Here is a 24,553-nt window from a genome sequence, read left to right as displayed (position 1 = left end):
TCTTATTCTATACTGATTTCTCATCTTTAGGATTGCTCCCATGCCCAGCTGGGAAAGCCTATGGGGACCAAAAATGTCTTCGATTGTTTCTGGAAAGTGCAGAGTGCGCGCGCCTGTCGTATTTCATGAGTCTCTGAATGACATTAGGCTACTGCACTGAAATATACTCAGAGTCGCAAAGTGATTTCATGCTCTTTATTCAGCTCATAGTGGTGAGGAGGAATGAATGAATGTCCCCTCACAGTATCTGCTTTATATACATTATTTACACAATGGGCTGCACATGATTGGTTAATTCTGGAATTCTACTGTAAGCCAATCAGGTTGTGGATTCACTTATATCTGGAGCAGGATTGGGTGGTTCCTGCCAACCAATCATACTGCTGCATTGTTCTTGGACCAATCAGACTGCTGCATTCTGAATCCTATTGTTCTAGGACCAATCAGACTGCTGCAATTTGGATCCTAGTCAACTCAGTACATAACATGCACTAAAGAAAGAAAGAAAGAAGGAAACTTCACAAGGGCAAGAAAAATTCATTTTATTATATTTAAGGCCAGCTCCGTTCTCCCCTCGCGAAGCTATAGAGAAACGCATTTTGCCTTTTACTGAGGCGCGACCACTTCGTGAGGTAAATAGGGCGAAGCAACGGCCTTTCCCGCCCTTTCCTCGCTAAGCTCCGCCTCCCCGCCCCTTCCTCGCGACTGGAGTTTAATGCTGACGAGCGGGGTTCCCCTCTGCGCCTGCGCCGAATTCGCTGCTTCAGCGCGGGGAGAAGGGCGTGAGGGAAAGTCTACGGAAAGGTTTCCCTTCCGGGTCGCGTAGATCGTTCTGCGTGAGGGGGAGGAGCAGGCGGGCTGACTGCGCGGGGGATGGAGCGGGACCTGCTCCGCCAGGCGCTCGGCTTTCACGGGCCGGCGCTGCTCCCCTTGCTCCGCACAGAGCAGCACGACAACCCCGACTTCCGAGGCCTCCTGCCGCCTGGCGGGCCTGGCCTGGAGGCGCTGCCGCCAGTCAGGTGAGCGGGCCCTGCCTTGGCTGGGGGGGGAGGGGAAAGGGGCGGGGCTCCTCGTGGAGGGGGAGGGGCCTCTGGGTGGGCGCGTGTTGCGTCATCTAGTCCAACCCCCTTTCAGTGCAGGAATCCTTTTTGCCCGGCGTGGGATTCGAACCCGCGACCCTGAGAGGAAGAGTCTGGCCGCCTGAGCTCTCCCAGGGTTTGTTTTTATTTTGCAGCCCGCCCCTGAGGCTCTGTATTATCCCATGAAAGAGCGCCTCTGAACATGTGTAGGTGCTTTTATTATTATTATTATTATTATTATTATTTATTTATTTATACCCCGCCCACCTGGCTGGGTTTCCCCAGCCACTCTGGGCAGCTTCCAACAAAACACTAAAATACAATAACCTATTAAACATTAAACATATACCATATATATACACACACACACACACACACACACACACACCTCTTAAATATATCACAGCAGGTTTTGCTTGATAAGGTTTGAAAGCAGGCTGTAGCTGTAGGAAGTTGCCCTATTCTCTGTCAAGCTTGTTGGTGCATCTAGTTCAAAATGGGTGGCTCTCGACTGGCAGCGACCAAAGGGTTTCAGACAAGATTCTTCTCCAGCCCTACCTGGGGATTTGAACACGGGGCCTTCTGTGATCAACGCACCTGCTCCATTGCTCAGCGTCTTTCTAGAAATTTGCCACTGGAGCACCCTCCCTCTTTCCACAACATAAACATGTCCGTTCCCCCCCCCCCCCAATGTGGCATTCTGTGTTGTATGATGTAAAGCCCCAATCCTCCTCCAGCACAGCAGTTAGATGTTAGTACTTCTGTGCCATCCATCTGTGCCCTCATATCCCAGCTTGATCACTTAAGATCATTGCAGGAATGATGCTGGTTTTATTCTGAGTTGGTGACAGTCATTTGACATTAACATGAAACAAAGCCTCTGGTGTCATTGGCGCAGTCCTGTGGAATATTGGTGTCAATAGATTCAGCCGCCTTGATCATGGTTTTAACTATGGAAAGGTGGCATACAAGTAAAATGTTGATGGTGGTAATGATGAGAACTTGAGCAGGGATGTCTATTTAAACTTTTAAATGTCTGCTGAAAAACTTCTATTCTGGCAAGCTTATGCAGGCAATTAAGAACACATCTTTCCATAACAGTTAAGTGATGGTCTCCGGTTTTAATTTTTATGTGCTTTTATTATATACAGATACTACTTTAAGCTGCTTTGATATTCTTATGATAAAGTGGCATAGGAATATTTTTATAAACAAATAACAAACACGAGCATATATATACGGGTGTGTGTGTACATATATAGCATTGGCAGTCACCAACCAGCTATGTCAGACTCCAGAACGTACTAGGGAAGCAGCGTCTTTAAATTTGATAGGAATTCTGAATAAACATACTGAGGACTGTACAGATATCAGTTTAATGGCATCAAGAAAGAAACATATGTTTAATGATATGCTAAAGGCTGAAAGGGTAGCTGACTAAGAGCTAATGTGTTTTGAATGCAAAAGTGGCTCAAGGCAGAATTAGACAATCATGTTCCTAAACATATAATTACAAAGCATCAGCTGGAAGAGCAAAGTTGTGCACTTTACAGCAGACTTACTAGAATGAGATAGTGTGTTTTCTATCTACGATGCTGTTATAGTAATCAAGTAATCAAGAACGGCTAAGGGAGCTGGGCATGTTTAGCCTGGAGAAGAGGAGGTTAAGGGGTGATATGATAGCCATGTTCAAATATATAAAAGGATGTCACATAGAGGAGGGAGAAAGGTTGTTTTCTGCTGCTCCAGAGAAGCGGACACGGAGCAATGGATCCAAACTACAAGAAAGAAGATTCCACCTAAACATTAGGAAGAACTTCCTGACAGTAAGAGCTGTTCGACAGTGGGATTTGCTGCCAAGGAGTGTGGTGGAGTCTCCTACTTTGGAGGTCTTTAAGCAGAGGCTTGACAACCATATGTCAGGAGTGCTCTGATGGTGTTTCCTGCTTGGCAGGGGGTTGGACTCGATGGCCCTTGTGGTCTCTTCCAACTCTATGATTCTAAGTTGCCAAGTTCTCATTTGGAACACTGTTCCTTTAGGGCAGGGGTAGGGAACCTTTTGAAATTTTGAGGAAATGCAAGCCTGCTACATCTGAAAGAGCAGGAAAAATATGTTGTTGTTGTTTAGTCGTTGTCGTGTCCGACTCTTCGTGACCCTATGGACCAGAGCACGCCAGGCACTCCTGTCTTCCACTGCCTCCCGCAGTTTGGTCAAACTCATGTTGGTAGCTTCAAGAACAGTGCCCAACCATCTCGTCCTCTGCCATCCCCTTCTCCTTGTGCCCTCCATCTTTCCCAACATCAGGGTCTTTTCCAGGGAATCTTCTCTTCTCATGAGGTGGCCAAAGTATTGGAGTCTCAGCTTCAGGATCTGTCCTTCCAGTGAGCACTCAGGGCTGATTTCCTTCAGAATGGAGAGGTTTGATCTTCTTGCAGTCCATGGGACTCTCAAGAGTCTCCTCCAGCACCAGAATTCAAAAGCATCAATTCTTTGGCGATCAGCCTTCTTTATGGTCCAGCTCTCACTTCCATACATCACTACTAGGAAAACCATAGCTTTAACTATACGGATCTTTGTTGGCAAGGTGATGTCTCTGCTTTTTTAGATGCTGTCTAGGTTTGCCATCGCCTTTCTCCCAAGGAGCAGGCGTCTTTTAATTTCGTGACTGCTGTCACCATCTGCAGTGATCATGGAGCCCAAGAAAGTAAAATCTCTCACTGCCTCCATTTCTTCCCCTTCTATTTGCCAGGAGGTGATGGGACCAGTGGCTATGATCTTCGTTTTTTTGATGTTGAGCTTCAGACCATATTTTGCGCTCTCCTCTTTCACCCTCTTTAAAGGAAAAAATATATAGGACCACAAAAGAGTGTGGATATGCCCCTGTCTGACTTTCCAAACCTGCACGTTTTGAAGGGTGCATGCTGCATGTAGGAAAGGCTGAGTCAGTGCAGACAGGAATTGAGCAGTAAAAGCAGAGAGTTTGATTTGGTTTATTACATTTCTATGCTGCTTTTCATCCAAATGAATCCCAAAGCAGCTTATAAGCAGTAAATAATAACATGATAGAACATAACTGTCAGAGCTGCCACCGGGTCCCAGCTCACACAGGACCACGCTAGCCAACGTTCACTTTATAAGAGTCTTTATTGAGTTACACGTTTCATTTCTGAACTGCAGCGTGCAGCTCTACACCTTCCATCTTAGGTCGGCGAAGTCTCGTCTGACTCTCCGCCCCCTGTGCACCAGCTTAATACCCTAGCCTTGCTCCACCTCCTGCGCCTCTCCCTGCGTCTCTGGGTCCCACTGCTTCTCCTAGTCTCCTCCCTCCTAGACTCTTCCGACGCTGAAGACCCCCCACTTCCTTCCTCCTCCTTTCGGCGGGCTTTGGGACCCGGCTCCCTCTCCGGGCTGCTTGCTGCGCCAGTTTCCTCTGCATTTGAACTTGGCGCGCGCGCCCAACTCCCTACTTTCCTCTTAACCGTCGCCTCGCTCTCTGAGGAGGGCGTGACCACCCCTGACGCGTGCCCTCCCTCCTGCTGACAGTCTCCGGCACCCGATGTCTGGCTAACTTCCTCCCTGCTGCTCTCAGTCCTGAGCGTGGGTCCCGACTTCCAGCTGCTGCTCTCTGAATCCCCTCTGTTCCCTTCCTCCTGGGGTGTCCCCCCGGATCCTCCCCTTGCTCTGCTCACTGGGGCTCCCTTTTGGGAGTCCTCTGACTCACTGCTTAGGCTTGGAGATCTCGGGTCGTCGTCATCACTCATTCTCCCTTCGGATTCCTCCCCCTCGCTCTCTGTTTCCTCCCTTCTCTGCGTCTCTGCTCCTGAACCCCTGACATCCATCCCCCCCTCGAAGCCCCCCCTTCCCCCCTCCCCGCTTTCAGGTGTGGGTGCTGGGAGCTCCCTCATCACGGGAGGGAATGCCGGATACAGTTCGCTCCCCGTGGTTGGCCGCCAACTGAAACCCTCCGACTCTTCCTCCTCGCGGTCGTCGACGTTGACCTGTTCCGCTTCCATCTCTGTACCGCCGTGCTCGAACCCAAGGTCCTCCCCGAACACGTCCGCGTCAGTCTCTGCGTCGGTCGCTCGACCTGGCATCTCCAGCCACTTCCGGCGCCATTGCTCCCCTGGTCGATCGTCCCACCAATGCGAGGTGCCTGACGCCGAACCCGCCGGTGCTTCTTCTGGGGAACGGGTGCTCAGTGCGGGGTCCCCGTCCGAGTCGAATCCATGGAACGTGCTGGAAGAAAGTGTGGGCGTGAACAGCCAGTCGTCGAAGAAGCTCGCTGGCATGGGTCTGTGTGGGAACAGGGCATGAAACTCGTCCTTGAGCAGGGGTTCCTCCAACGCGTAGTCTGGCACCCAGCTATTGGCGCTGGCCCGGGTGCCCTCTCTGGCTAGGAGGTATTCTACTCCCTCTTCCCCCCATCTGGAGTCCAAAATCTCCGTGACCTCATTGATGGTGTCCCGCTGCGTCACCCCCCGCGTCTCCGTCCGCTCCCGGAGCGGACTCGGTGCCGTCCCGGGCTCCTGGAATCTGTGCGGTGCCTTGTAGGGAGTGAGCACCGACCTGTGGAACACCGGATGCATCCTGGAGCCCTCCGGCAGCGCCAACCTGAAAGCTACCGGGTTGATCTGTGCTTCGACATGGTACGGACCAATTTGCTTGTGCCCCAACTTCTTTTTGGCTAGCGACCTGGTCGGCACTGCGTGGGCTGCCAACCAGACCCAGTCTCCTACGTGGATCTCTTCGCCAACCCGCCTGTGCCTGTCAGCTTGCACCTTGTAGGCGTGCTTAGCTAGCTCCAACTGCCTTCGGAGTTGATCGTGGACCGCCTGCAACTCTGACGCGAACGCGTCTGCCGTCTGTGGTTCTCCTTCCCCCACTCTCTCCAGTCCCGGGAAGGTTCTGGGATGCCTCCCATTGTTGGCGAAGAACGGCGTCACCCCTGTGGACACGTGCTTCGTGTTGTTGTAAGCGAACTCGGCGAGCGGCAGGTAATCCACCCACGTCGCAGGCTGTTGATTGGCATAGCATCTCAGGTACTGCTGCATGATGGCATTGACCCTCTCCGCTTGCCCGTTGGTCTGCGGGTGTCTCGCCGATGCCAGATTGACCTTGACATTTAGAAATCCCATCAACTTCTGCCAGAAAGTCGAGATGAACTGGCGTCCGCAGTCGGACAGTATAGATCGCGGCAGACCATGCACTTTGAACACGTGATCTATGAACAGTTTGGCGGTTTGTTCCGCCGTGGCCACCTTCGCACACGGAATGAAATGTGCCATCTTGGTGAACAAGTCCACCACCACTAGTACAGCTGTCTTGCCCCTCGAGCTGGGTAAATCCGTGACAAAGTCTAGGGCCACCCTCTCCCACGGTTCAAACGGCGTTTGCAGCGGTTCTAACAGTCCCGCCGGCGGTCTGTGTACCGGCTTGGCCCTCTGGCAGGTGTCGCACCTCGCGACGTAGTCCGCGACCTCCCCTCTCAGCCTGGGCCACCAGAAGTCTCTCGCGACTAATTCCACCGTTTTCTCTGTGCCAAAGTGACCGGCCGTGGGTGCGTCGTGCAACTGTTGCAGTACCTTGGCTCGAAGTTCGTCCCCAGGCACATAGACGGCCCCTTTATGGAGGAGCAAGCCGTCCCGCACCTGGAACTCGTCTGAGTTAGCCGTGCCTCTGTGCACTTCTGCCATCTTCTCTTGCGCGAATGAGTCGGCCCTCAACGCACGCCGCACCGCATCCAGGTCTACCGTAGCTGCGGCACACGCCCACGCCGTCGGTGCGAAGATGTGCATGGCCGCCGCTGGCGTCACCTCTTCTAGGTATTGCGGTTTCCGGGACAGTGCATCCGCCATGATGTTGGTGTCACCTGGGACGTACTCTATCCGGAAATCGAAGTCCGCAAAGAACTCTGCCCAACGTATCTGCCTCTGGTTCAGGAACTGCGCCGTGCGCCAGTGCTCCAGATTTTTGTGGTCTGTGCAAACCTGCACTGTATGCTTGGCGCCGATCAGGAAATGCCTCCACGCTTTGAACGCTGCATGAATGGCCAACAACTCCCTGTCCCAGATGGTGTAGTTCTGCTCAGACTTGCTGAGCTTCCTGGAGTAGAACGCTCCCGGCCTCCAGACCCCCTGCGGGTCTCGCTGCAGCAGGACGGCTCCCACGGCTCTGTCTGACGCGTCTGTCTCTACCCTCAACGGTTTACTGGGGTCGATATGCAGCAGTTGCTCTTCCGACGCGAAGAGACGCTTGAGCGCTTGAAAGGACTGCTCCGCCTGCTCTGTCCAGATGAATTTCTTTTTCTTGGAGCTGAGCGTGTCCGTAATGGCCGCCGTCTGCATCGCGAACCCCTTGATAAATTTGCGATAGAAGTTGGCAAAGCCGACAAACCGCTGTACCTCCTTCCGGTTTCGCGGGCTCTTCCAATCCAACACCGCGCGAACCTTGGTGCTGTCCATGGCTAGTCCCTTGTCCGACAACTTGTATCCCAGGAAATCTACCTCCGTCGTGTCGAACTGGCACTTCTCTAGCTTGGCGTACAGTCTATGTTGTTGCAACCTCCTCAGCACCTCCCTCACGTCTTGGTCATGAGCTTGCTGCGATTCAGAGAATATCAAGATGTCATCCAGGAAGCAGACGCACTTCTTGTAGAGGAGCCCCGCCAATACGTGATGCATGAAAGCTTGAAAACAGTGAGAACTATTTTGCAATCCAAAGGGCATAACTCTGTACTCGTAGGTGCCCAGGGGCGTGAACATGGCGGTTTTCCACTCATCGCCCTCTCGTATGCGGATGAGATTGTACGCCCCTCGTAGGTCCAACTTGGTGAACACGCGTCCCTTGCGCACCGTCGCGAGGAGGTCGTCAATCCGGGGCATGGGGTAATCAGACGGCTTGGTCATCTGGTTCAAGAGGCGGTAGTCCACAACGAGCCTTTTTTGGGGCGTGTCTTTCTTTTTCACGAAGAAAACGGGACTGCCCCCCACTGCCTTGGACTCTCTGATGAAGCCACGCTCCAGATTATGATCAATGAACTGTTTGAGTTCCTGCATTTCGTCCTCAGACATGGAGTATAGCCTCCCCTTAGGCAGCGTCGCCCCCGGCAGGAGGTCAATCTTGCAGTCATATGGCCGGTGAGGGGGTAGCTTGTCCGCCTCCTTTTCGCAAAAGACCTCCAAAAAGTCCGCGTATTTGTGGGGAACTGTGTGTAGCGTCCCCAACTGCAGTTGCGATTCTTCCTCCTCCCCCTCCCTTCTGGGCATAATGCAGTGTTCAGCGCAATAAGAAGAACCGAAGATCAGCTGCCTCTGGTACCACGCCAGCGTCGGACTGTGCCTGTCCAGCCAGCTCATGCCCAAGACGATGGGAGTGTCCGACAACTGAGTGACATTAAAGCTGATGACTTCCCTGTGGTTACCCAATTGCATCACCATTGGCGGCGTTTGCTGCACCACTTGCCCCCCTAGTAACTCTCTCCCATCCACCGTGACGACTTGCAGGGGCAGAGTGGCAGGCAGTAGCTGTATAGCGTGTCGCTTCACAAAATCCTGCGCCATAAAATCTGCATTACTCCCAGAGTCCACCGTGATCGGGACGTCTATTGTGAGTCCATTGGGCAGCTGGAGCGATGCGGTCAGTTGCACTACCGGTTTGGGCGGGAGGGGGTCTGTGGGTTGCAAGATCTCTGGGGACTGCTTCACTGATACGTCTGGCTGGGCCCCAGGACTTCCGTCTCCAGCCAGACATCGTCGTTTCCCTGCAGAGGGTCTTTGTGCTGTGTAGCTGTCTCCACTTTAGCAGCGGCTGCAGTGTGCTTCAGGCTCCTCTGGGGACACTCTTTCGCCAAATGTTGCGGACTTTCGCAGATGTAGCACTTCCGGGTCCCTCTAGGAGTCTTAGATTTGCCTGCTCCTGGTGCTAGGGCTCTGGTTGCTGACTGAGCTCTGGCACCTCCCACCTCCATAGGTTCTGCTCCCCCTCCTGGCGGAGGCGTGGATTGCGCACGCGCTGCTTCTCTGGGAACGAAGGAAAAACTTCTCGCTGCTTCGCGCCCACTACGCCCCTCCTCCCTGGCCCATGGGCGTTCTTCCAGCCGCACTCCCGCAGATAGCGCCCTCTGGACCACCTCCTGCGTGCTTTTGGGTCTCTCCCCTCTCGCAATTTCGTCTTTAATTGGGTTGCTGAGACCCTCCCAGAAGAGATCTCTTACTGGAGGCGAATCTCGGTCCCATTCTAAGGCGCTGACGAGTGCGAAAAAGCGTGCGTGGTACTGTCGGACCGTGGCCCTGCCTTGTTTAAGTCCATGTATCTCCCGTCGTGCAAGATCCACATCTATGCTAGATAAAAAGCATGCATCCATCGCTTTGATGAAGGCATCCGCACTTCGAAGCGCTGGATCCTTATCCCTCCACAAATTGCGCAGCCAAGCTTTAGCGTCTCCATGCAAATAGGATAGGATAAACCCCACCTTCTCTTCCTCATCTCTAAAGTCCTTTGCCAGCAGTTGCAGTGCACACAGTACGTCTGCTCGAAAATTGGGGTACTGTTGCAGGTTCCCATCAAAATGCTGCACAAGACCGCCTGATCTCCTTGCCAACCCAACCCCCTCCGGCTTGGGTCCCGTTTGTACCTGCTTGGCAAACGCTTCAAACCTGGCTTGGAGATCTCTGTAGGCGAGCGCTGCATCCTCCTCTCTCTTTCGGGATGCTAATATCTCCGTGTTTAATTGTGTCACTGCTTCTTGCAGAGTAGCGATTCGCTGTTCTGCCGTCATGCCTGCCGATTTTGTGAGCTTGAGTCCAGACACCCCTCTTCAGCCCTCGCTGCGTGTTCTCCCGCTGCGGTGTTTCAGGCGTCTGGAACTTCTTTGTAATTGGAGACGAGACTTACTGTCAGAGCTGCCACCGGGTCCCAGCTCACACAGGACCACGCTAGCCAACGTTCACTTTATAAGAGTCTTTATTGAGTTACACGTTTCATTTCTGAACTGCAGCGTGCAGCTCTACACCTTCCATCTTAGGTCGGCGAAGTCTCGTCTGACTCTCCGCCCCCTGTGCACCAGCTTAATACCCTAGCCTTGCTCCACCTCCTGCGCCTCTCCCTGCGTCTCTGGGTCCCACTGCTTCTCCTAGTCTCCTCCCTCCTAGACTCTTCCGACGCTGAAGACCCCCCACTTCCTTCCTCCTCCTTTCGGCGGGCTTTGGGACCCGGCTCCCTCTCCGGGCTGCTTGCTGCGCCAGTTTCCTCTGCATTTGAACTTGGCGCGCGCGCCCAACTCCCTACTTTCCTCTTAACCGTCGCCTCGCTCTCTGAGGAGGGCGTGACCACCCCTGACGCGTGCCCTCCCTCCTGCTGACAGTCTCCGGCACCCGATGTCTGGCTAACTTCCTCCCTGCTGCTCTCAGTCCTGAGCGTGGGTCCCGACTTCCAGCTGCTGCTCTCTGAATCCCCTCTGTTCCCTTCCTCCTGGGGTGTCCCCCCGGATCCTCCCCTTGCTCTGCTCACTGGGGCTCCCTTTTGGGAGTCCTCTGACTCACTGCTTAGGCTTGGAGATCTCGGGTCGTCGTCATCACTCATTCTCCCTTCGGATTCCTCCCCCTCGCTCTCTGTTTCCTCCCTTCTCTGCGTCTCTGCTCCTGAACCCCTGACAATAACAAATATAGTAAGTGACCGATTTGCATAGGGTTTGCATGCCTTGGCACTGCACGCTTACGTGAAATCGTGTATAATCAGAACACCCATTGCAAAAGCCTACAAACACGCCATTCCTTCCCCACCCCCTTTTGTGACCTTTTTGGGTCACTTCTGGGTTCAGCATGATGTGCTTTGCATTTGCACCCATATCAGACGCACCTCAAAGTCACTGCCTGTATAGCATAAATCATACAGAACAATTAACAAATCTTCAGTGAAACAATTACAATCTATAAAACACTGTTACCAAAACAGCAACTAAAAAATAAGTTAAACATCACAGTTAAAGCAAAAGCCACATTGTATGCTTAACAAATCAATACAGCATTTATAATCTGTAAAACAATATTGACAACATTAACAAAATAGCAGCCATTAAAAAAAACTAAGCACTGTTAAGTTCATACATCACTCCCTCCACACACCCACGACTCATAATCTTTTACTCTATTCAGCTCATTAAAATACACATAATGCCCGTGGCAGCAACTCCCTTCTGAAGGTTCTGGCCTGGAGGTGGGGCAGCACAAGTGAAACCCACCACCCGCTCTGTCCAATACAGGGTCTCTCTCCCCTCAGTTCTTTCTCTGCAAATGGCTCCCTTATGAAGGCTCCTGGGGCTGGAGAGTGGCTTTTTGAGGGAACATTTGCTCAGGTCTATGTAAAGAAGGGACACGGGTGCCGCTGTGGTCTAAACCACAGAGCCTAGGGCTTGCCGATCGGAAGGTCAGTGGTTCGAATCCCCACAATAGAGTGAGCTCCCGTTGTTCGGTCCCAGCTCCTGCCCACCTAGCAGTTCAAAAGCACGTCAAAGTGCAAGTAGATAAATAGGTACCGCTCCAGTGGGAAGGTAAATGGCGTTTCCGTGCACTGCTCTGGTACGCCAGAAGCGGCTTAGTCATGCTGGCCACATGACCCGGAAGCTGTCTGCAGACAAACGCCGGCTCCCTCGGCCTATAGAGCAAGATGAGCGCCGCAACTGGACCTAACGGCCAGAGGTACCTTTACCTTTATCGATGCAAAGAGACCTTTCTGTGGGTAGCATGGGAGGTGTCACCCCAGGTTGGTGGGCCCTGATTTAGGAGGTGCTAATCTCTTTTCTTTTCTGTTTCAGGAAAGAAAGAGGACTTGAAAATATTGAGATACAGCATTTCATTGCAAAAAAAGCTGATCTCCTTTTTTCTCATGCTTGGAAAACAAATGTGCCAACAACAACAGAAGCAAATGAAGAGAATGAAGGTAAGATTTCTACTAAGACAAGGCAGAAGTTGTAAGTCATATTGTGATTAGTGGTACGTGCTGATATGTGCATCTCCTTAATTTTTCTTTCTTTCTTCTTTCACCCCATGGTCTAGAAAAATTGAGGAAAACCTTCATATGAAATATTTTGCTCTTTGAAGTATTAGAAGTGAAATATTTATTAAAGCAGTTTTTGAAAACAGTACTGCTATAATCCGTTCACATTACTTCTTGATTTAGAGTTCAAGCATTGTTAGTATTCCAGTCAACAGTAATATGCTAAGCAACATTTTTCAGATGTAGTTGGAATAGTATTTGCAAATGTGGTAGAATACAGAATAGCTTCATAGTGCCAAAGCCTTTGCACAACACATCATTTGATGTCTGATGCTTCTCACTTGCCTAGGATTCCTATATCAAGTAAAATAAATCAATAAATGTTTAAATATATGCATATATCAAGAAACATACTGTATAACAGGTGGACTTGGTTTTCATTGTGTGTAGATCTTCCATTTTCTGAAGTTTGTGAAGCTTGAAAGTGGATGTTTTGAATTAAAAACTACAGATCCTTTTCAGACACCAATTTTCATTGGGGAAATAGTTTTATTAGTATTTTCTCTGTTATTCTGTGTCTGTCCCACTATATATAATAAATGTGATTTTAATATATGCACCAGAGCTGGGATCTCTTCTCTTTGGGGTCAAGTCCCAGCTCTGGTGCAAGTAGACAAGTTCTTTAAATACTAATTTGGGCCAGGGGAGGAGTGTGCTAAGTGGCCTGTGTGTCAAAATTGTGAATAGCTGTAAGAAGCTGTGGCTACAATCCTAACCCCTAGCCCCTCTGAATTCATTAGAACTTCCTTCTAAGTAGGCATGTTTAGGATTGTTCTGTTGAGTGAAATCTTAAACCCACTTATCTGTGAGTTTTAGTCCCGCTGAAGTAGGCATGTGAAAGGTTATACTGTAAGGTAGCAGTTTTTGATTTAAAATGTTTTTATGTGATACAGTGGGTAATATATTTTTAAAAACTGTTTATATAATATTTTATTTCAACAAGACTCTTTTTATCCCAATTGAAGATTATTATGCTACTATGCCACCTTTGGAGCAGTTCATGGATGTTCCCAGTGCAGAGAGGAGAGAGCTGTTTTTCCGTGATATTGAGCGTGGGGACATAGTGATTGGAAGGATTAGTTCCATTCGTGAATTTGGTTTTTTCATGGTGCTGTTCTGCCTTCGAAGTGGCGTCACTCGAGAGATAGCAGATCTAGAGATCACTGTAAGTCTGATGATAACTATTCACATGTAAATTCTTGCACTGGAGACACTTTCTGATGGATCATTTTGTTTTGTGTTAGCTTTTTGTACAACAAATTGGGAGCTGCTTGCTCAGGAAAAGTAGATGTGTGCTGTGGGACAGTCAATAGTTTAAAGCTTTTACTGTAGTGTGGCCTTGAAAAGTGGTGAGCTAGAAGTTGTTTCGCTACCTCAGCAAAACGTTTCTCTTTTTTTTTGTTTTTTGTTTTTGTTTAAAGGTTATTTTGAGGACATAAAAGCCTTCAGGTGAACTCTGTTGCAGTTTTGGTAGCATTTGTGCGGCTCTTTAAAAAGGGAGACATCTCAAAATTACATTCTTGCAAACATTTATGTATTTTGCTTTGTGGTAGCTGAGTAGAATTTGTTTTCAAATGAATTCTGCTTCCTTTTTCTGTGCTCAAGGGTGTTAAGCAAAAGTGTAAGTTGTATGTATCTTACTGGAAAATGTGCAAGAAGCATTTATGCTTGGAGAAGCGCCTCTTCGTCTGGAGGAGAGGCCAAAGATTTTCATGAGGCCCTGCAAACATAAAAAGAAGGATCTGCAGGTGACTTCATGTTCACTGCCTTACCATAAGGCTCTCTTGTCAGATCACGTTCTCATCTTACTGGGAGCTTCTCAGCTTTACAGCAGTTCCTAACCTACGTGGGACACTGGGAGTATTACGGGGCTGGACCAGCAACAGCCGCGCTGGTGAACACTGCAAAAATAGGAAGAAAACACAAATCCACCTCTCTTACCATGTTTTCCCTTGCACATATTGTTCCCTCCCCTTGTGATTTGGAGCTAAAATGTCAGCAGGACTGAATCTTCAGTGTTGCCATTACAGCAAGTTCAGACCAACATGGTTTCTCCTAAGTAAACCCCTCCCTGCAATGAATATAGCTGGCCTGAGAATTCATTTATACAAGTTATATGTGTTCCCCTTGGAGGAGGAGTTTGGATTTGATATCCCGCTTTATCACTATCCTAGGGAGTCTCAAAGCGGCTAACAATCTCCTTTCCCTTCCTCACCTACAACAAACACTCTGTGAGGTGAGTGAGGCTGAGAGACTTCAGAGAAGTGTGACTAGCCCAAGGTCACCCAGCAGCTGCATGTGGAGGAGCAGGGAAGTGAACCCGGTTCACCAGATTACGAGTCTACCGCTCTTAACCACTACACCACACCAGCAAGAACATTTACTGGTCTGGTAAAGGATGCTAAAGTTTTTGGTCATTTGGTTTCTATTTCAGGCTCTTTGTCCATTGAGGGATGTGCCTTCCCAGAGCAGCCATGGTGACCCGTTATCATACTATCAAACAGGTGACCTTATCCAAGGCAAGTTAATTTGACTTAGCCTCTGACTGCCTCACAACTAGATTCCCCCTTCATATTTATTTTCAGGATATGTTGACAGGATATTCTGCTGTTTAAATCAAGCCTTTTTTGTGTTTTAATAGCTGCAATCAAGGATATTGATCGCTACCATGAAAAGCTCACAGTATCACTGCACAGCTCTGCTCTATCGCCCAGTCTAGCAAGTACCAAATTAGGAGTAATCAGCTCAGAAGATCTGCCTCTGCACTACAGGTATGAAACAGTAATATACTGCATCTTCTTTCTTTAGTGGCTCAATAAACTCTTCAGTACATACTGGGCTTTCCTTAATAGAATGAAATATTTAGCCACATTTAAACATAATGCTCAACCATAGTTTCACACTACATAAGTCATCCTAGTCTTCTGGGCTTACACACTTTGTCCCTTTCCCTCTGCTCCTCCTGTGAGTCTAGAGGGAGGATTTCTGAAGCTTTTAATTTCCTTTTAGTTAATGACACTTTGCCCTTTTTGTCTAAACTAGGAACTATAGTCATCACTATCATTAATTTAAACAAGCCAACTACCAGTGGCTTGAAGCTGGCCTGTGTAACGGACCATTATTACCAGTCAGACAACAGGAACCCATGGTTATCTAAAAGCAAAAGTTTCTAAGCTTTTCCTTGAACTTGCAATAGGAGTTGGGGATGGGGTACACACAAGTTCAGAAGCAGCTGGCAAAATATTTAATGTGGCACATTCCAAGTCTCATGCTTCATGCAGTGACCTCTTAGATACGTGCAGTGTGTTTCTAGCCCATTAATGAGTTTTACATTCACTTCATTGTGAAGAGGAGAAACATTTTGCATTCAGTCTCTAAATGCTAGATTGAGGCAGGCTACCCTATCCAGTCAATGGAGACAGAGAGGTTGTGTTTGTTCCTCTCAGAAAACAAATGGAGGCACAGAGCGGGAAGTGCTACGAACATTTTATGACTAGCAACTCCTCACAAAGTAACTATTTTGTGGCTGTGCCAGTAGCCCTTGAGGAGGTGGGTGAGTTGGGCATCTTTCCATGTATCTTTAGGCTTGTCCCTCATCATTTCTGTGTTAGAAATAGAATGGGAAAGATGTCCCTGTCAAGGTGGAATCAAAGACAGAATTCTCATAATTGCTACCTTTCTTTTTTCTTTCCCCAGGAAAAGTGTTGAAATATCCAGCAGTTTGGAAACATATGATAAAGTTTTACATCATTCCTTGGGCTTTGCCAATCCAGCTGTAGTTGAGTTTCTGGTAGGAAAACTAGGATTGAATGAATCCAGCCCACCATCCTTAATGAGAGGACTACAAAGGTATATAAGGCACCTCTTCACAGAAAGTGTTGCAGTTCTTTTAAACCTTAGGCAGCTTCCAGGTTTACTTTATTTTGAGATTGCTCACTAAAGTGAAACTTCCATTACTTTAAAAACAAAAACAAAAAAAGAGTGCAGGAAAAGCTCTTTTTCCATTTGCAACTAAATTATTATTAAACTTCCTCAACAAACAAAGCAAATAGTTTATATTGGGCAACAGGTTAATGTTCTGATCCACAACCAGATTTAAACTAATTCAGCCACCTAGTGTGGGTTAGTGGCTAAAGGACTTGGGAGACCAGGGTTTAAATTCCTCCTCAGCCATAAAGCCTAACCTACTTCACAGGGTTATTGTGGGAATTAAATGAAGAGGTGGAAAACCATGTACATCACCTCCGTTCACCACACAACATCATCATCATCATTATACCCCGCCCATCTGGCTAGTTTCGCCAGCCACCCTGGGCAGCTTACAGCATAAAATGAAAATCAAATTTTTATTTTCCAAAATAACAATACTGTAATAAGAATTGGGTACAAATCTAGTTACGTAATACTATATCCACTTAAAATTACGTTAATTGTGTAGTATCATCTCAAACATATTCTTAATACATTAATGGTTAATATAGCCTCTCCATGGACAAATCTGGGTAGTCGGTGGGATGCCCTTACATACAAAAAGAAAGGAGACAAAAGTTTCAATAAAGTTTTCTCTTGGCGGTACCTTTTGTTACCTTTCTGTGCCTGAGTAGTTGCTCTGAGATAGCCATCTCCCATATGTTTCTGAACCTTAGATTTCCAAAAGCATGCTATCAGCGAGTGTGCGGCTGTCAATAAAAAGAACCCTAAATCTTTGTATCAGATAGTGAGGTCAGAATCCATTTTAGTGAAAGCCGAGCTAAAACCATATTTGGAAATAATCTTAGAAATAATATCAGAAACTGTGGTCCAGAATATGTGAGCAATTTTGCATTCCCATAAAAAAAAGAAAATAGGATCCAAAATTACCACAGCCCCTCCAGCAGAGAGAGGATAAGGATTTATTTATTTTTAATAACTGAATCAAAGTCAAATGCCACCTGAGGACGACCTTCAGAGAAACTTATTGAAGGCAAGATAAAGACGTTTTTAGGGGCAAGGTCCTCCTTTGCCTATTTTGGCCTCACATACTAAATGTTAACATTTTTGCATTTCCCATATAATATTCCACAAGCATACACTAAATCAATGAAGCAGTGAGACTTGGTACACATCAATTAAAATACCATCAGTCCTTTTGCTTTTCATTCTAAATGTTTTGCGGACAAACAAGACTGCAGCAGCTGGAGCCAGTTAGGGTACAAGTTTTTTAGATTTTCCTTTAGCCCTCCTTTAGTGATCAGTTTACTTTTGAGCAGTAGGTCCCTTATCCTGTACAGACCTCTGTTTTACCTACTACACTTTATATTTCTGATACTTACCTTTCTGCCTAAAGGCAGGGTGAAATAAAGAAGGAATTAATGGGGACATCTCAGGGGCCAAAACTTAGCTTTGAGTCGTCTATGTAAAGATTACTGATTTTAAGAAGGGTGTTGTCGATTCAGGTTGCAAGAAAGGAAGAACTTTCTGACAGTCAGAGCTGTTGGACAGTGGGACAGATTCCCACAAGAGGTGGTGGACTCTCCTTCCTTGGAGGTTTTGTAGCAAAAGTTGGATGGCTCCTGTCATGTATGATCTAGTTGGGATTCCTGCATTGCAGGGGGTTAGACTAGATGACCCCTGGGAGGTACCTTCCAGCTCTTATGCATCTGTGATTTAAATGTTCCTTGATTTATTTTTCTCCCCTAGTAAAAATTTCAACGAAGAAGATTTTGCCATTGCTTTGAGGAAAAAACAATCAGCCTCCTGGGCCTTAAAATGGTATGCACTTCTTCATATTGATAGGCAAATGTTTTATGTAAGATTGGAAAGAACTATCATTTTCCTCCCAGGATCGTGATATTTGCTTGAAATGGACATTAGCCATTTGTCAAGTTCCTCTGGTTGATGATTGGGAACCATGCTGAGATGCTTGTAAAATGAGAACGTAGATATTTAAGGAGGCACTTAAAAAAAAATTAAGTGTGATGATACTTAACTAGTTTTCCCATTTAGCCATATTTCTGGATCATGTACTTCTGGCTCACAAGACTGGAGTGAGCTTTCCTATCATTGCATTTCCTGTTTGTCTACATGTGGATAAAAGTGCTAAATGTTACTTTGTTCCCCATGGAGGATCGATAGGAGATAAGGTTAGTCCCCAAAGAATTCTGTCCTTATCTTCATGTAACTAGAGGAAACTCCACTGCATTTTAAAACTGATTTTTAAGGAATTTGGAGAAAATCTGCAATGATAATGAGAAAAAGTGCATTAGGCAGATTTAGGAGCTAAAGAAAATTAGGAATGTCACTAGCCTTCACAGCTTATCAAGTTTGAACTACTGCAGCAAATTACCCAATTATTGATTTGCATATAGAAACCATAATATTCATAATGCCTTTTTTTTTTTTTTAGTGTCAAGATTGGTGTGGATTATTTCAAAGAAGGCCGCCATGTGGATGCTATGAATGAATACAACAAGGCGCTGGAAATAGATGTGCAAAATGTTGAAGCCTTAGTAGCTCGTGGAGCTCTGTAAGTGTCTGTTTGATTTGTAGCTAGAATGCAGAATTTTAAATAATTTTATGAGCAAATTTAAAATATTTGTACTTAACAAGGTATTCCCCCCCCCTTCTAGGTATGCAACAAAAGGAAGCTTAAATAAAGCAATTGATGATTTTCAGGTTGCTCTAGAAAACTGTCCAACACACAGAAATGCCAGGAAATACCTTTGCCAAACGCTTGTTGAACGGGGAGGACAGTAAGTGTTGCCTTGTGACTGGGCCAAATATATAAGCGTCTTTCATTTCCCCCCGCAGTATTGTACTTACAGGATCCTTAGCCAAAGCTGTTGTGCTCAGGGAAGTCAGTGTTTTTTCCACCTCACACACACATTCATTACTATCTCAAAGACAAAGGAGAGGTGGGAAAAATTATCTGTGTCAACAAAACTTGCTGTTTTAGAGGGCTGGGATTAAGGCACAGGCTCCTTTTGCTAATGTCACTACAGTGGTGCCTCGCAAGACGAAATTAACCCGTTCCGCGTCTTGCGAAGCATGGCTATTAGCGGCTTAATGGCTTTAAGAAAAAGGAAACAAACTCGCAAGACGTTTCATCTTGCGAAGCAAGCCCATAGGGAAATTCGTCTTGCGGAACAACTCAAAAAACGGAAAACTCTTTCGTCTTGCGCGTTTTTCGTCTTGCGCGTTTTTTGTCTTGCGAGGTACCACTGTATGTGGTTTGCCAGGAAAACCCAGCTCGAATCATACCCATCCCACCATACCTTGGCATCTACTTTTTTCGTTGCTGTCCTTCCTACTATATGGTTGTGGACATCTGCTGCATCTCGCATCCTAACCTTTGTTTCAAATGTAACTTCTTTTTATCATGCAAAATGCTGGATTCAGTTAGCAGAACTGTCATTTCACTGCCATCTCTTCCTAAGGATTTCTGAAGTAAACCATACCTAGGAGACGCTTGATTATTTAGTGCCCTAACATGTCGCACAATCACCTCTGCTATGAAATTTGTTATGCCTCGCTGTGCTCAGGTTCAGCCCAATGGCATTTGCATGGCGGGAGGTACATGGGAACATGTTCCCACATGGTTATAATGCTGATGGATTGATTGCAAAGGATGTCAGCGTTTCTTAAGCATAAAGTGATCTCACTCTAAAAATGTAGCTGAGGCTAACTGGTAGTTAGAATACTTTACATGTCGTATAAAATCATCTGCCAGGTTAGAAGAGGAAGATAAGCTGTTGAATGCTGAGAGTTACTACAAGAAGGCTTTAAACATAGATGAGACCTTTCAAGAAGCCGAAGATGCCTTGTTGAAACTTCGTAAGCAGATGCAGGTGATTCTTTACTTTCTCTTAGTTGACTGAGGTAAATGCATCAAGAGGCATGCATTACTTTTTGTCCTTGCAAGCTTCCATGGGTCATTTACTGGGAGCATGGTTGCAGCTATCAAACTGGATGTGTGTGGAGTTTCTGAACTGCTGCTAAGTCAGGGATGGGGGATGATTTGAGTGAAGAGGTAAAATATGGCACTGAAGCTAGATTCAAGATGCCTCAATCAGATTAGTTCTGCCAACAGGACCTACCCGTATTGAGTAGTTAAGTGAACTTTCAGAGCAGTTATTCGGAAATAAGTGTTGTTGGAATTAAGCTTGCTTCTGAAGCACGTGTATGCTTGGGATCAGATTACAAGGTTGGCACAGGGAGGCTTACAAGAACTTAATTCCAGCAGAACCAAAATAAATCCTGCAAAAGAAAAGGTTGCCTTTTCTTTTGGCACTGGTGCCAGTAACTTGGGATATTGATCCAGCAACTAGATTCAGCTTTCCTGCTCTGCCATGAGCTTGCTGATTACCTACAACTGAATATAATTTTCAGAGATCCTTAACCGACAGGGTTAGTTAGCATGCCCTCAAAGTTTGGTAATAAAAGTTTTCCAGATGAGATTTATTTATAGCGTGCATGTTTGAAACACATTGAGGGTCACTTTGTACGTGCCAGTATTGGGCTTTTCCCCGCTACATGCTGCCTCTCCTCCGTCATGCAGAGAAGAATACATGCAAAGCGGGATGCCATGTCTATTTTTACCGAGACATTTCCACATAACATGCCAGCAAAAAAGCAGCCTGTAAATGGAAGCTTGGTAAAAATAGACTCTGTGTCCCCCTTCGTATATGCACCTCTCTCCCCTTGGTGGGGAGCATCAGACAGTGAGGGGGGAAATCTAAACAAGCACATGCAAAGTTGACTTGAGTTACTGCTGAGACTTAACAGTTGCCCTCCTGTAATACTGATGATATGTTTTTCTTCAATGCATTTTCCTCTGAACTGGAACTGTTGCTGCTGTGTCTGACCTCTGGTGCTGCTCATCAACAACCCACTGGAATATGATTACGTGTGTAAACCATGCATCAAACTGGGCTGTGATACGGTTGCCATATGGTTTGTATTCATACATGGCCTCTTCCAATTATGTTTTAATTTGGATCACGTTTTACGCAAAAATCCAAATAATGATTATTTCCTTGATGCCTCTGTATTTGGTAAATTCTGTATGGCCGACCACTTTGCTATTTTTTCCATTTATGCCTTCTGAATTACTAATGTCATTGTATTGGGCAATGGATGCTAATTCCCATCTTGGTCCTTTTACTATTATTCGCTTTTAATGTATGGGTTTTAAACTGCAAATATGGTCCTTAATGCCATACTTGTTCATCTCAATGCTTAACATCCCATTTGAACACAATTATTTTGCCTTGAATACCTTTCTTTTTGGATCTGATACCTTGGGGTTGGTGTAAACTGTGTGAATATTGGGTGGAATTTGGGGGGGGGGGACCTTGGGTCAACACTGGCTTGTTAATGGAATATTTTCAATGTTGGGATTCAAAAAAGAAATCTCTGGAAATGAGAGAGAAACAAGCTGCGAAAGAAGAGAGACAAAAAGAGAAGAAAATAGAAACAAGTGCAGAAAAACTGCGTAAGCTTTTAAAAGAAGAAAAAAGGTAACCTCCATTATATTCAACCATCTATAGAGCCTTGTTGGTACTGTAAGTATAGTAAGGCATTCGTGGTTATTGGTGAGCTGATTTTGTGGTGTGTGTGTGTGTGTGTGTCTCCCTACTAGTGAAAAAAGCTAATGAGAACCTTCACAAGAGTTATTTCTTTTTTTAAAGTCTCGGGGAATAAATGAGGAAGATTAAAGCATGAAGTTCCTTTGTAATGACAGCTGAACTCTGAGGCATGGTTTTGAATGCCCTAAGCATTATTTAATTCACATTTCATAAGAGAACAGAATGGGTTGCTCTTAACCAGGTATTTAGCCATCTAGTCAGACTGCATTGTAGGGTTACAGCAATCAGTACACTATGAACAAGCCTGGACTTACAGTGGCTTGTATGGAATGAAACTAACCATGAAATCTGGGGTCATTTGTTTCCTTCTAGTGGTATTGGGGAGCAGCGAAGTGAGTTCAGGTCATTCATGCATGGTAACCCATTATGGCTTACTGTGACATGAACATGGACATTAAGGAATCTTAACCACAGAGGGTGGGGAAAATGTGACCTCTTGTTATATACAAAATATCTGGTTATAAGCAAGTCTTGTACTCTTTTGCATTGATGATACAGGATAATATATATAAGACAATGGAAAGAAAATTCCTTTGGCCCTACTCCTCTTTTTGTACCATTCACCATATGCAACCTTTTGTTTCTTGGAGCATACAATCCTTGGGAACCTGACAGAAATTAAACCAAAGCAACCTGTGCAAGTCATTACACTCATGTGAAGAAGCAAAACATACCTTTCCCAATTTCAAATCTTTAGGCACCAGTATTGAATCACTCAATTTAGTCTTTCATAGGTAAAGCTGAATAACTGCCAAAATTATTTATACAGTACCATAACTGTATATAGTACTTTAGAATAAACATAGGTCAATACTCTTGTAAGGTTACAGTCTATATTGTTACCCAGGTGAAGAAAGCAGAAAAGAGAAGGGGAAGAGACAAAAATAGTATGAGATGAATGTGAGGAAATAGAGTTTCACATATCAGAGCTTAAAGATTAAGGGGTTGAGGCAAAACTTTATTGGAAAAATATTAGTTTTGAGGAAGGGGGAACATAAGGCAAGGCAAGAAAGGAAGTGTATATGGCATTTCAGTTAGGAATCTAATGAGTGTTGGTAAGCAAAATGAGACACTACTGAACTTAATCCACTGTTTATTATTTTTTTAAGGGGAGGGTAAAGCAATTCCTACAGCAGCTGCATGGTCTTCAAATACTGTTTTACATTTTAGTGCAGGCATCCCCAACCTTCAGCACTCCAGATGTTTTGGACTACAATTCCCATCATCCCTGACCACTGGTCCTGTTAGCTAGGGATCATGAGAGTTGTAGGCCAAAACATCTGGAGGGCCGCAGGTTGGGGATGCCTGTTTTAGTGTTGCTACTTGGTGGGTAATTTTGGTCATCTTGATGAGATGAGTAATAGTCAAGCTTCTGAACCTGACTACCAGGAAATTTTTAAACCATAAAATGTATATAGTTCAACAGCTAAGTAGGAAATATTTGCCAAAAAAATACTGCATTTTTAATGCTAACAGCATTACCTCATGCTTAATTAAAACTTTTAGGTTGAAGAAGAAAAAGAAAAGGTCAACTTCCTCTTCCTCCTGCAGTTCTTCATCAGATGAATCTGCCTCCTCCTCTTCCTCTTCCGATAACAAAAAGCGTAAAAAAAGGAGTCGTAACAGGTCCGTGTCCTCACGCAGCTCTAAAAAGCACACGTCTAGGAGTTTCTTACATCAGAGTAGGAAAGATGACTGCTACTCTCCTCCAGCCAATACCTCTGCTTCCTTCCTTAATCAAAAGCATGAAATGGAGAAACTGCTGGAGAGACAGGACAGGTTAATCTATCAAAAGGCTGAGGTAAGAGAGAGAGAGCACTCTCTATTAAGGACTTCTGCCGCTGAAGATATTTATGGAGGTAGGTCTGAAGATTCTAGAGAGTCCTACAGCAGTTCCAAGACTCAGGCAAATAGTAACACAACTGAAAAACAGGGTAAGTTAGATAGAGTTTCTTCTGATAGGAGGGATAGTACAGGCTCGTATCGTAGAAAGTCTGATGACAGGAACAAGATGAGATATTCAGGAAAATTAGAAAAAGAATCAAAGAAGGATCATTATCAGAAGCACAGCCCAAGCCAAACAAAGTACTCCACATCTCCAACAGGGTCCGATTACTCAACAAAATCAGTTGAACACTACAACCGATATACTAGCCAATGGATAAATGAGCCTAGCAGGTACAGTGCTGACAACAGACCTGAATTGGCGTGGATTAAAGGTGAGAGAGAACCCAAGAGCAGGGAAAGGGAAACCACAAAAGCCAAGGAGCGAGATGAAGAAGCAACACTCAATGGTAAAGGACAGTCTGGAACTGGTGCTAAGAAACAACTGCCTCAGAATTTGGTCAACATATTTAATCAGATTGCTGAATTTGAGCGAGAAAAGGGAAGTAAACAGAAAAACCAGTGATTTTTATTTTATTTTTTTTAAAGATGCAAGTATAGTTCAGCTTCTAATCACTTGATGAGTCTGTACTCTTAATGGGGAAAAATAGGGGGGGGGGGTATTTCTGTTCCCTCTACTTGATATTGATTTAGGGAATGGCAAATATGCAAGAGTTACATCATATCTTTTTTTAAAAAAATATCTTTTGCTGGATATTCATATGTGATAGCGTGATTGGCTGAGAAACTTTACTACTATTAAGACTGCCACCTGTGCTTAATTGGCATCTAAATTGCACTTTACAGAAGGAATATTTCCAAGGCATCAATGACTGTTAACTTTGTATTGTTAATAAAAACAAAAATGTGCCATTAGTGTGTAAATAGCCTGTCTTGCCATTAAATTTTTT

General features: G+C 45.8%; 1 protein-coding gene across 3 annotated transcripts; it reads left to right on the top strand.

Annotated features, from left to right (window-relative positions):
* Positions 1-757: 757 nt before the first annotated feature.
* TTC14 (tetratricopeptide repeat domain 14) lies at positions 758-24,177 on the top strand. Of its 3 annotated transcripts, XM_082224128.1 has the most exons (12): positions 766-1,019; positions 11,891-12,015; positions 13,098-13,297; positions 14,567-14,651; positions 14,774-14,903; positions 15,829-15,981; positions 17,812-17,883; positions 18,518-18,637; positions 18,741-18,863; positions 19,841-19,958; positions 21,520-21,629; positions 23,265-24,177. In XM_082224128.1, exons 1-12 carry the CDS (start codon positions 874-876, stop codon positions 24,166-24,168), a joined length of 2,286 nt encoding a protein of 761 aa, XP_082080254.1. In that variant the 5' UTR covers positions 766-873; the 3' UTR covers positions 24,169-24,177. The 3 variants fall into 3 exon arrangements, with proteins under 3 accessions (XP_082080255.1, XP_082080256.1, XP_082080254.1); XM_082224129.1 differs by lacking the exon at positions 23,265-24,177 and having other exon boundaries at positions 758-1,019; positions 21,520-23,169; XM_082224130.1 differs by lacking the exon at positions 23,265-24,177 and having other exon boundaries at positions 760-1,019; positions 19,841-21,631.
* The last annotated feature ends 376 nt before the right edge of the window (positions 24,178-24,553 follow it).

Source organism: Podarcis vaucheri (genome assembly GCF_965113315.1).
Source record: "Podarcis vaucheri genome assembly, chromosome: 5".
In the NCBI taxonomy this organism is placed as follows: Eukaryota; Metazoa; Chordata; class Lepidosauria; order Squamata; family Lacertidae; genus Podarcis; species Podarcis vaucheri.
The sequence above is the reverse complement of the archived record's forward strand: the minus strand, read 5'-3'. Positions and strand labels throughout refer to the sequence as shown.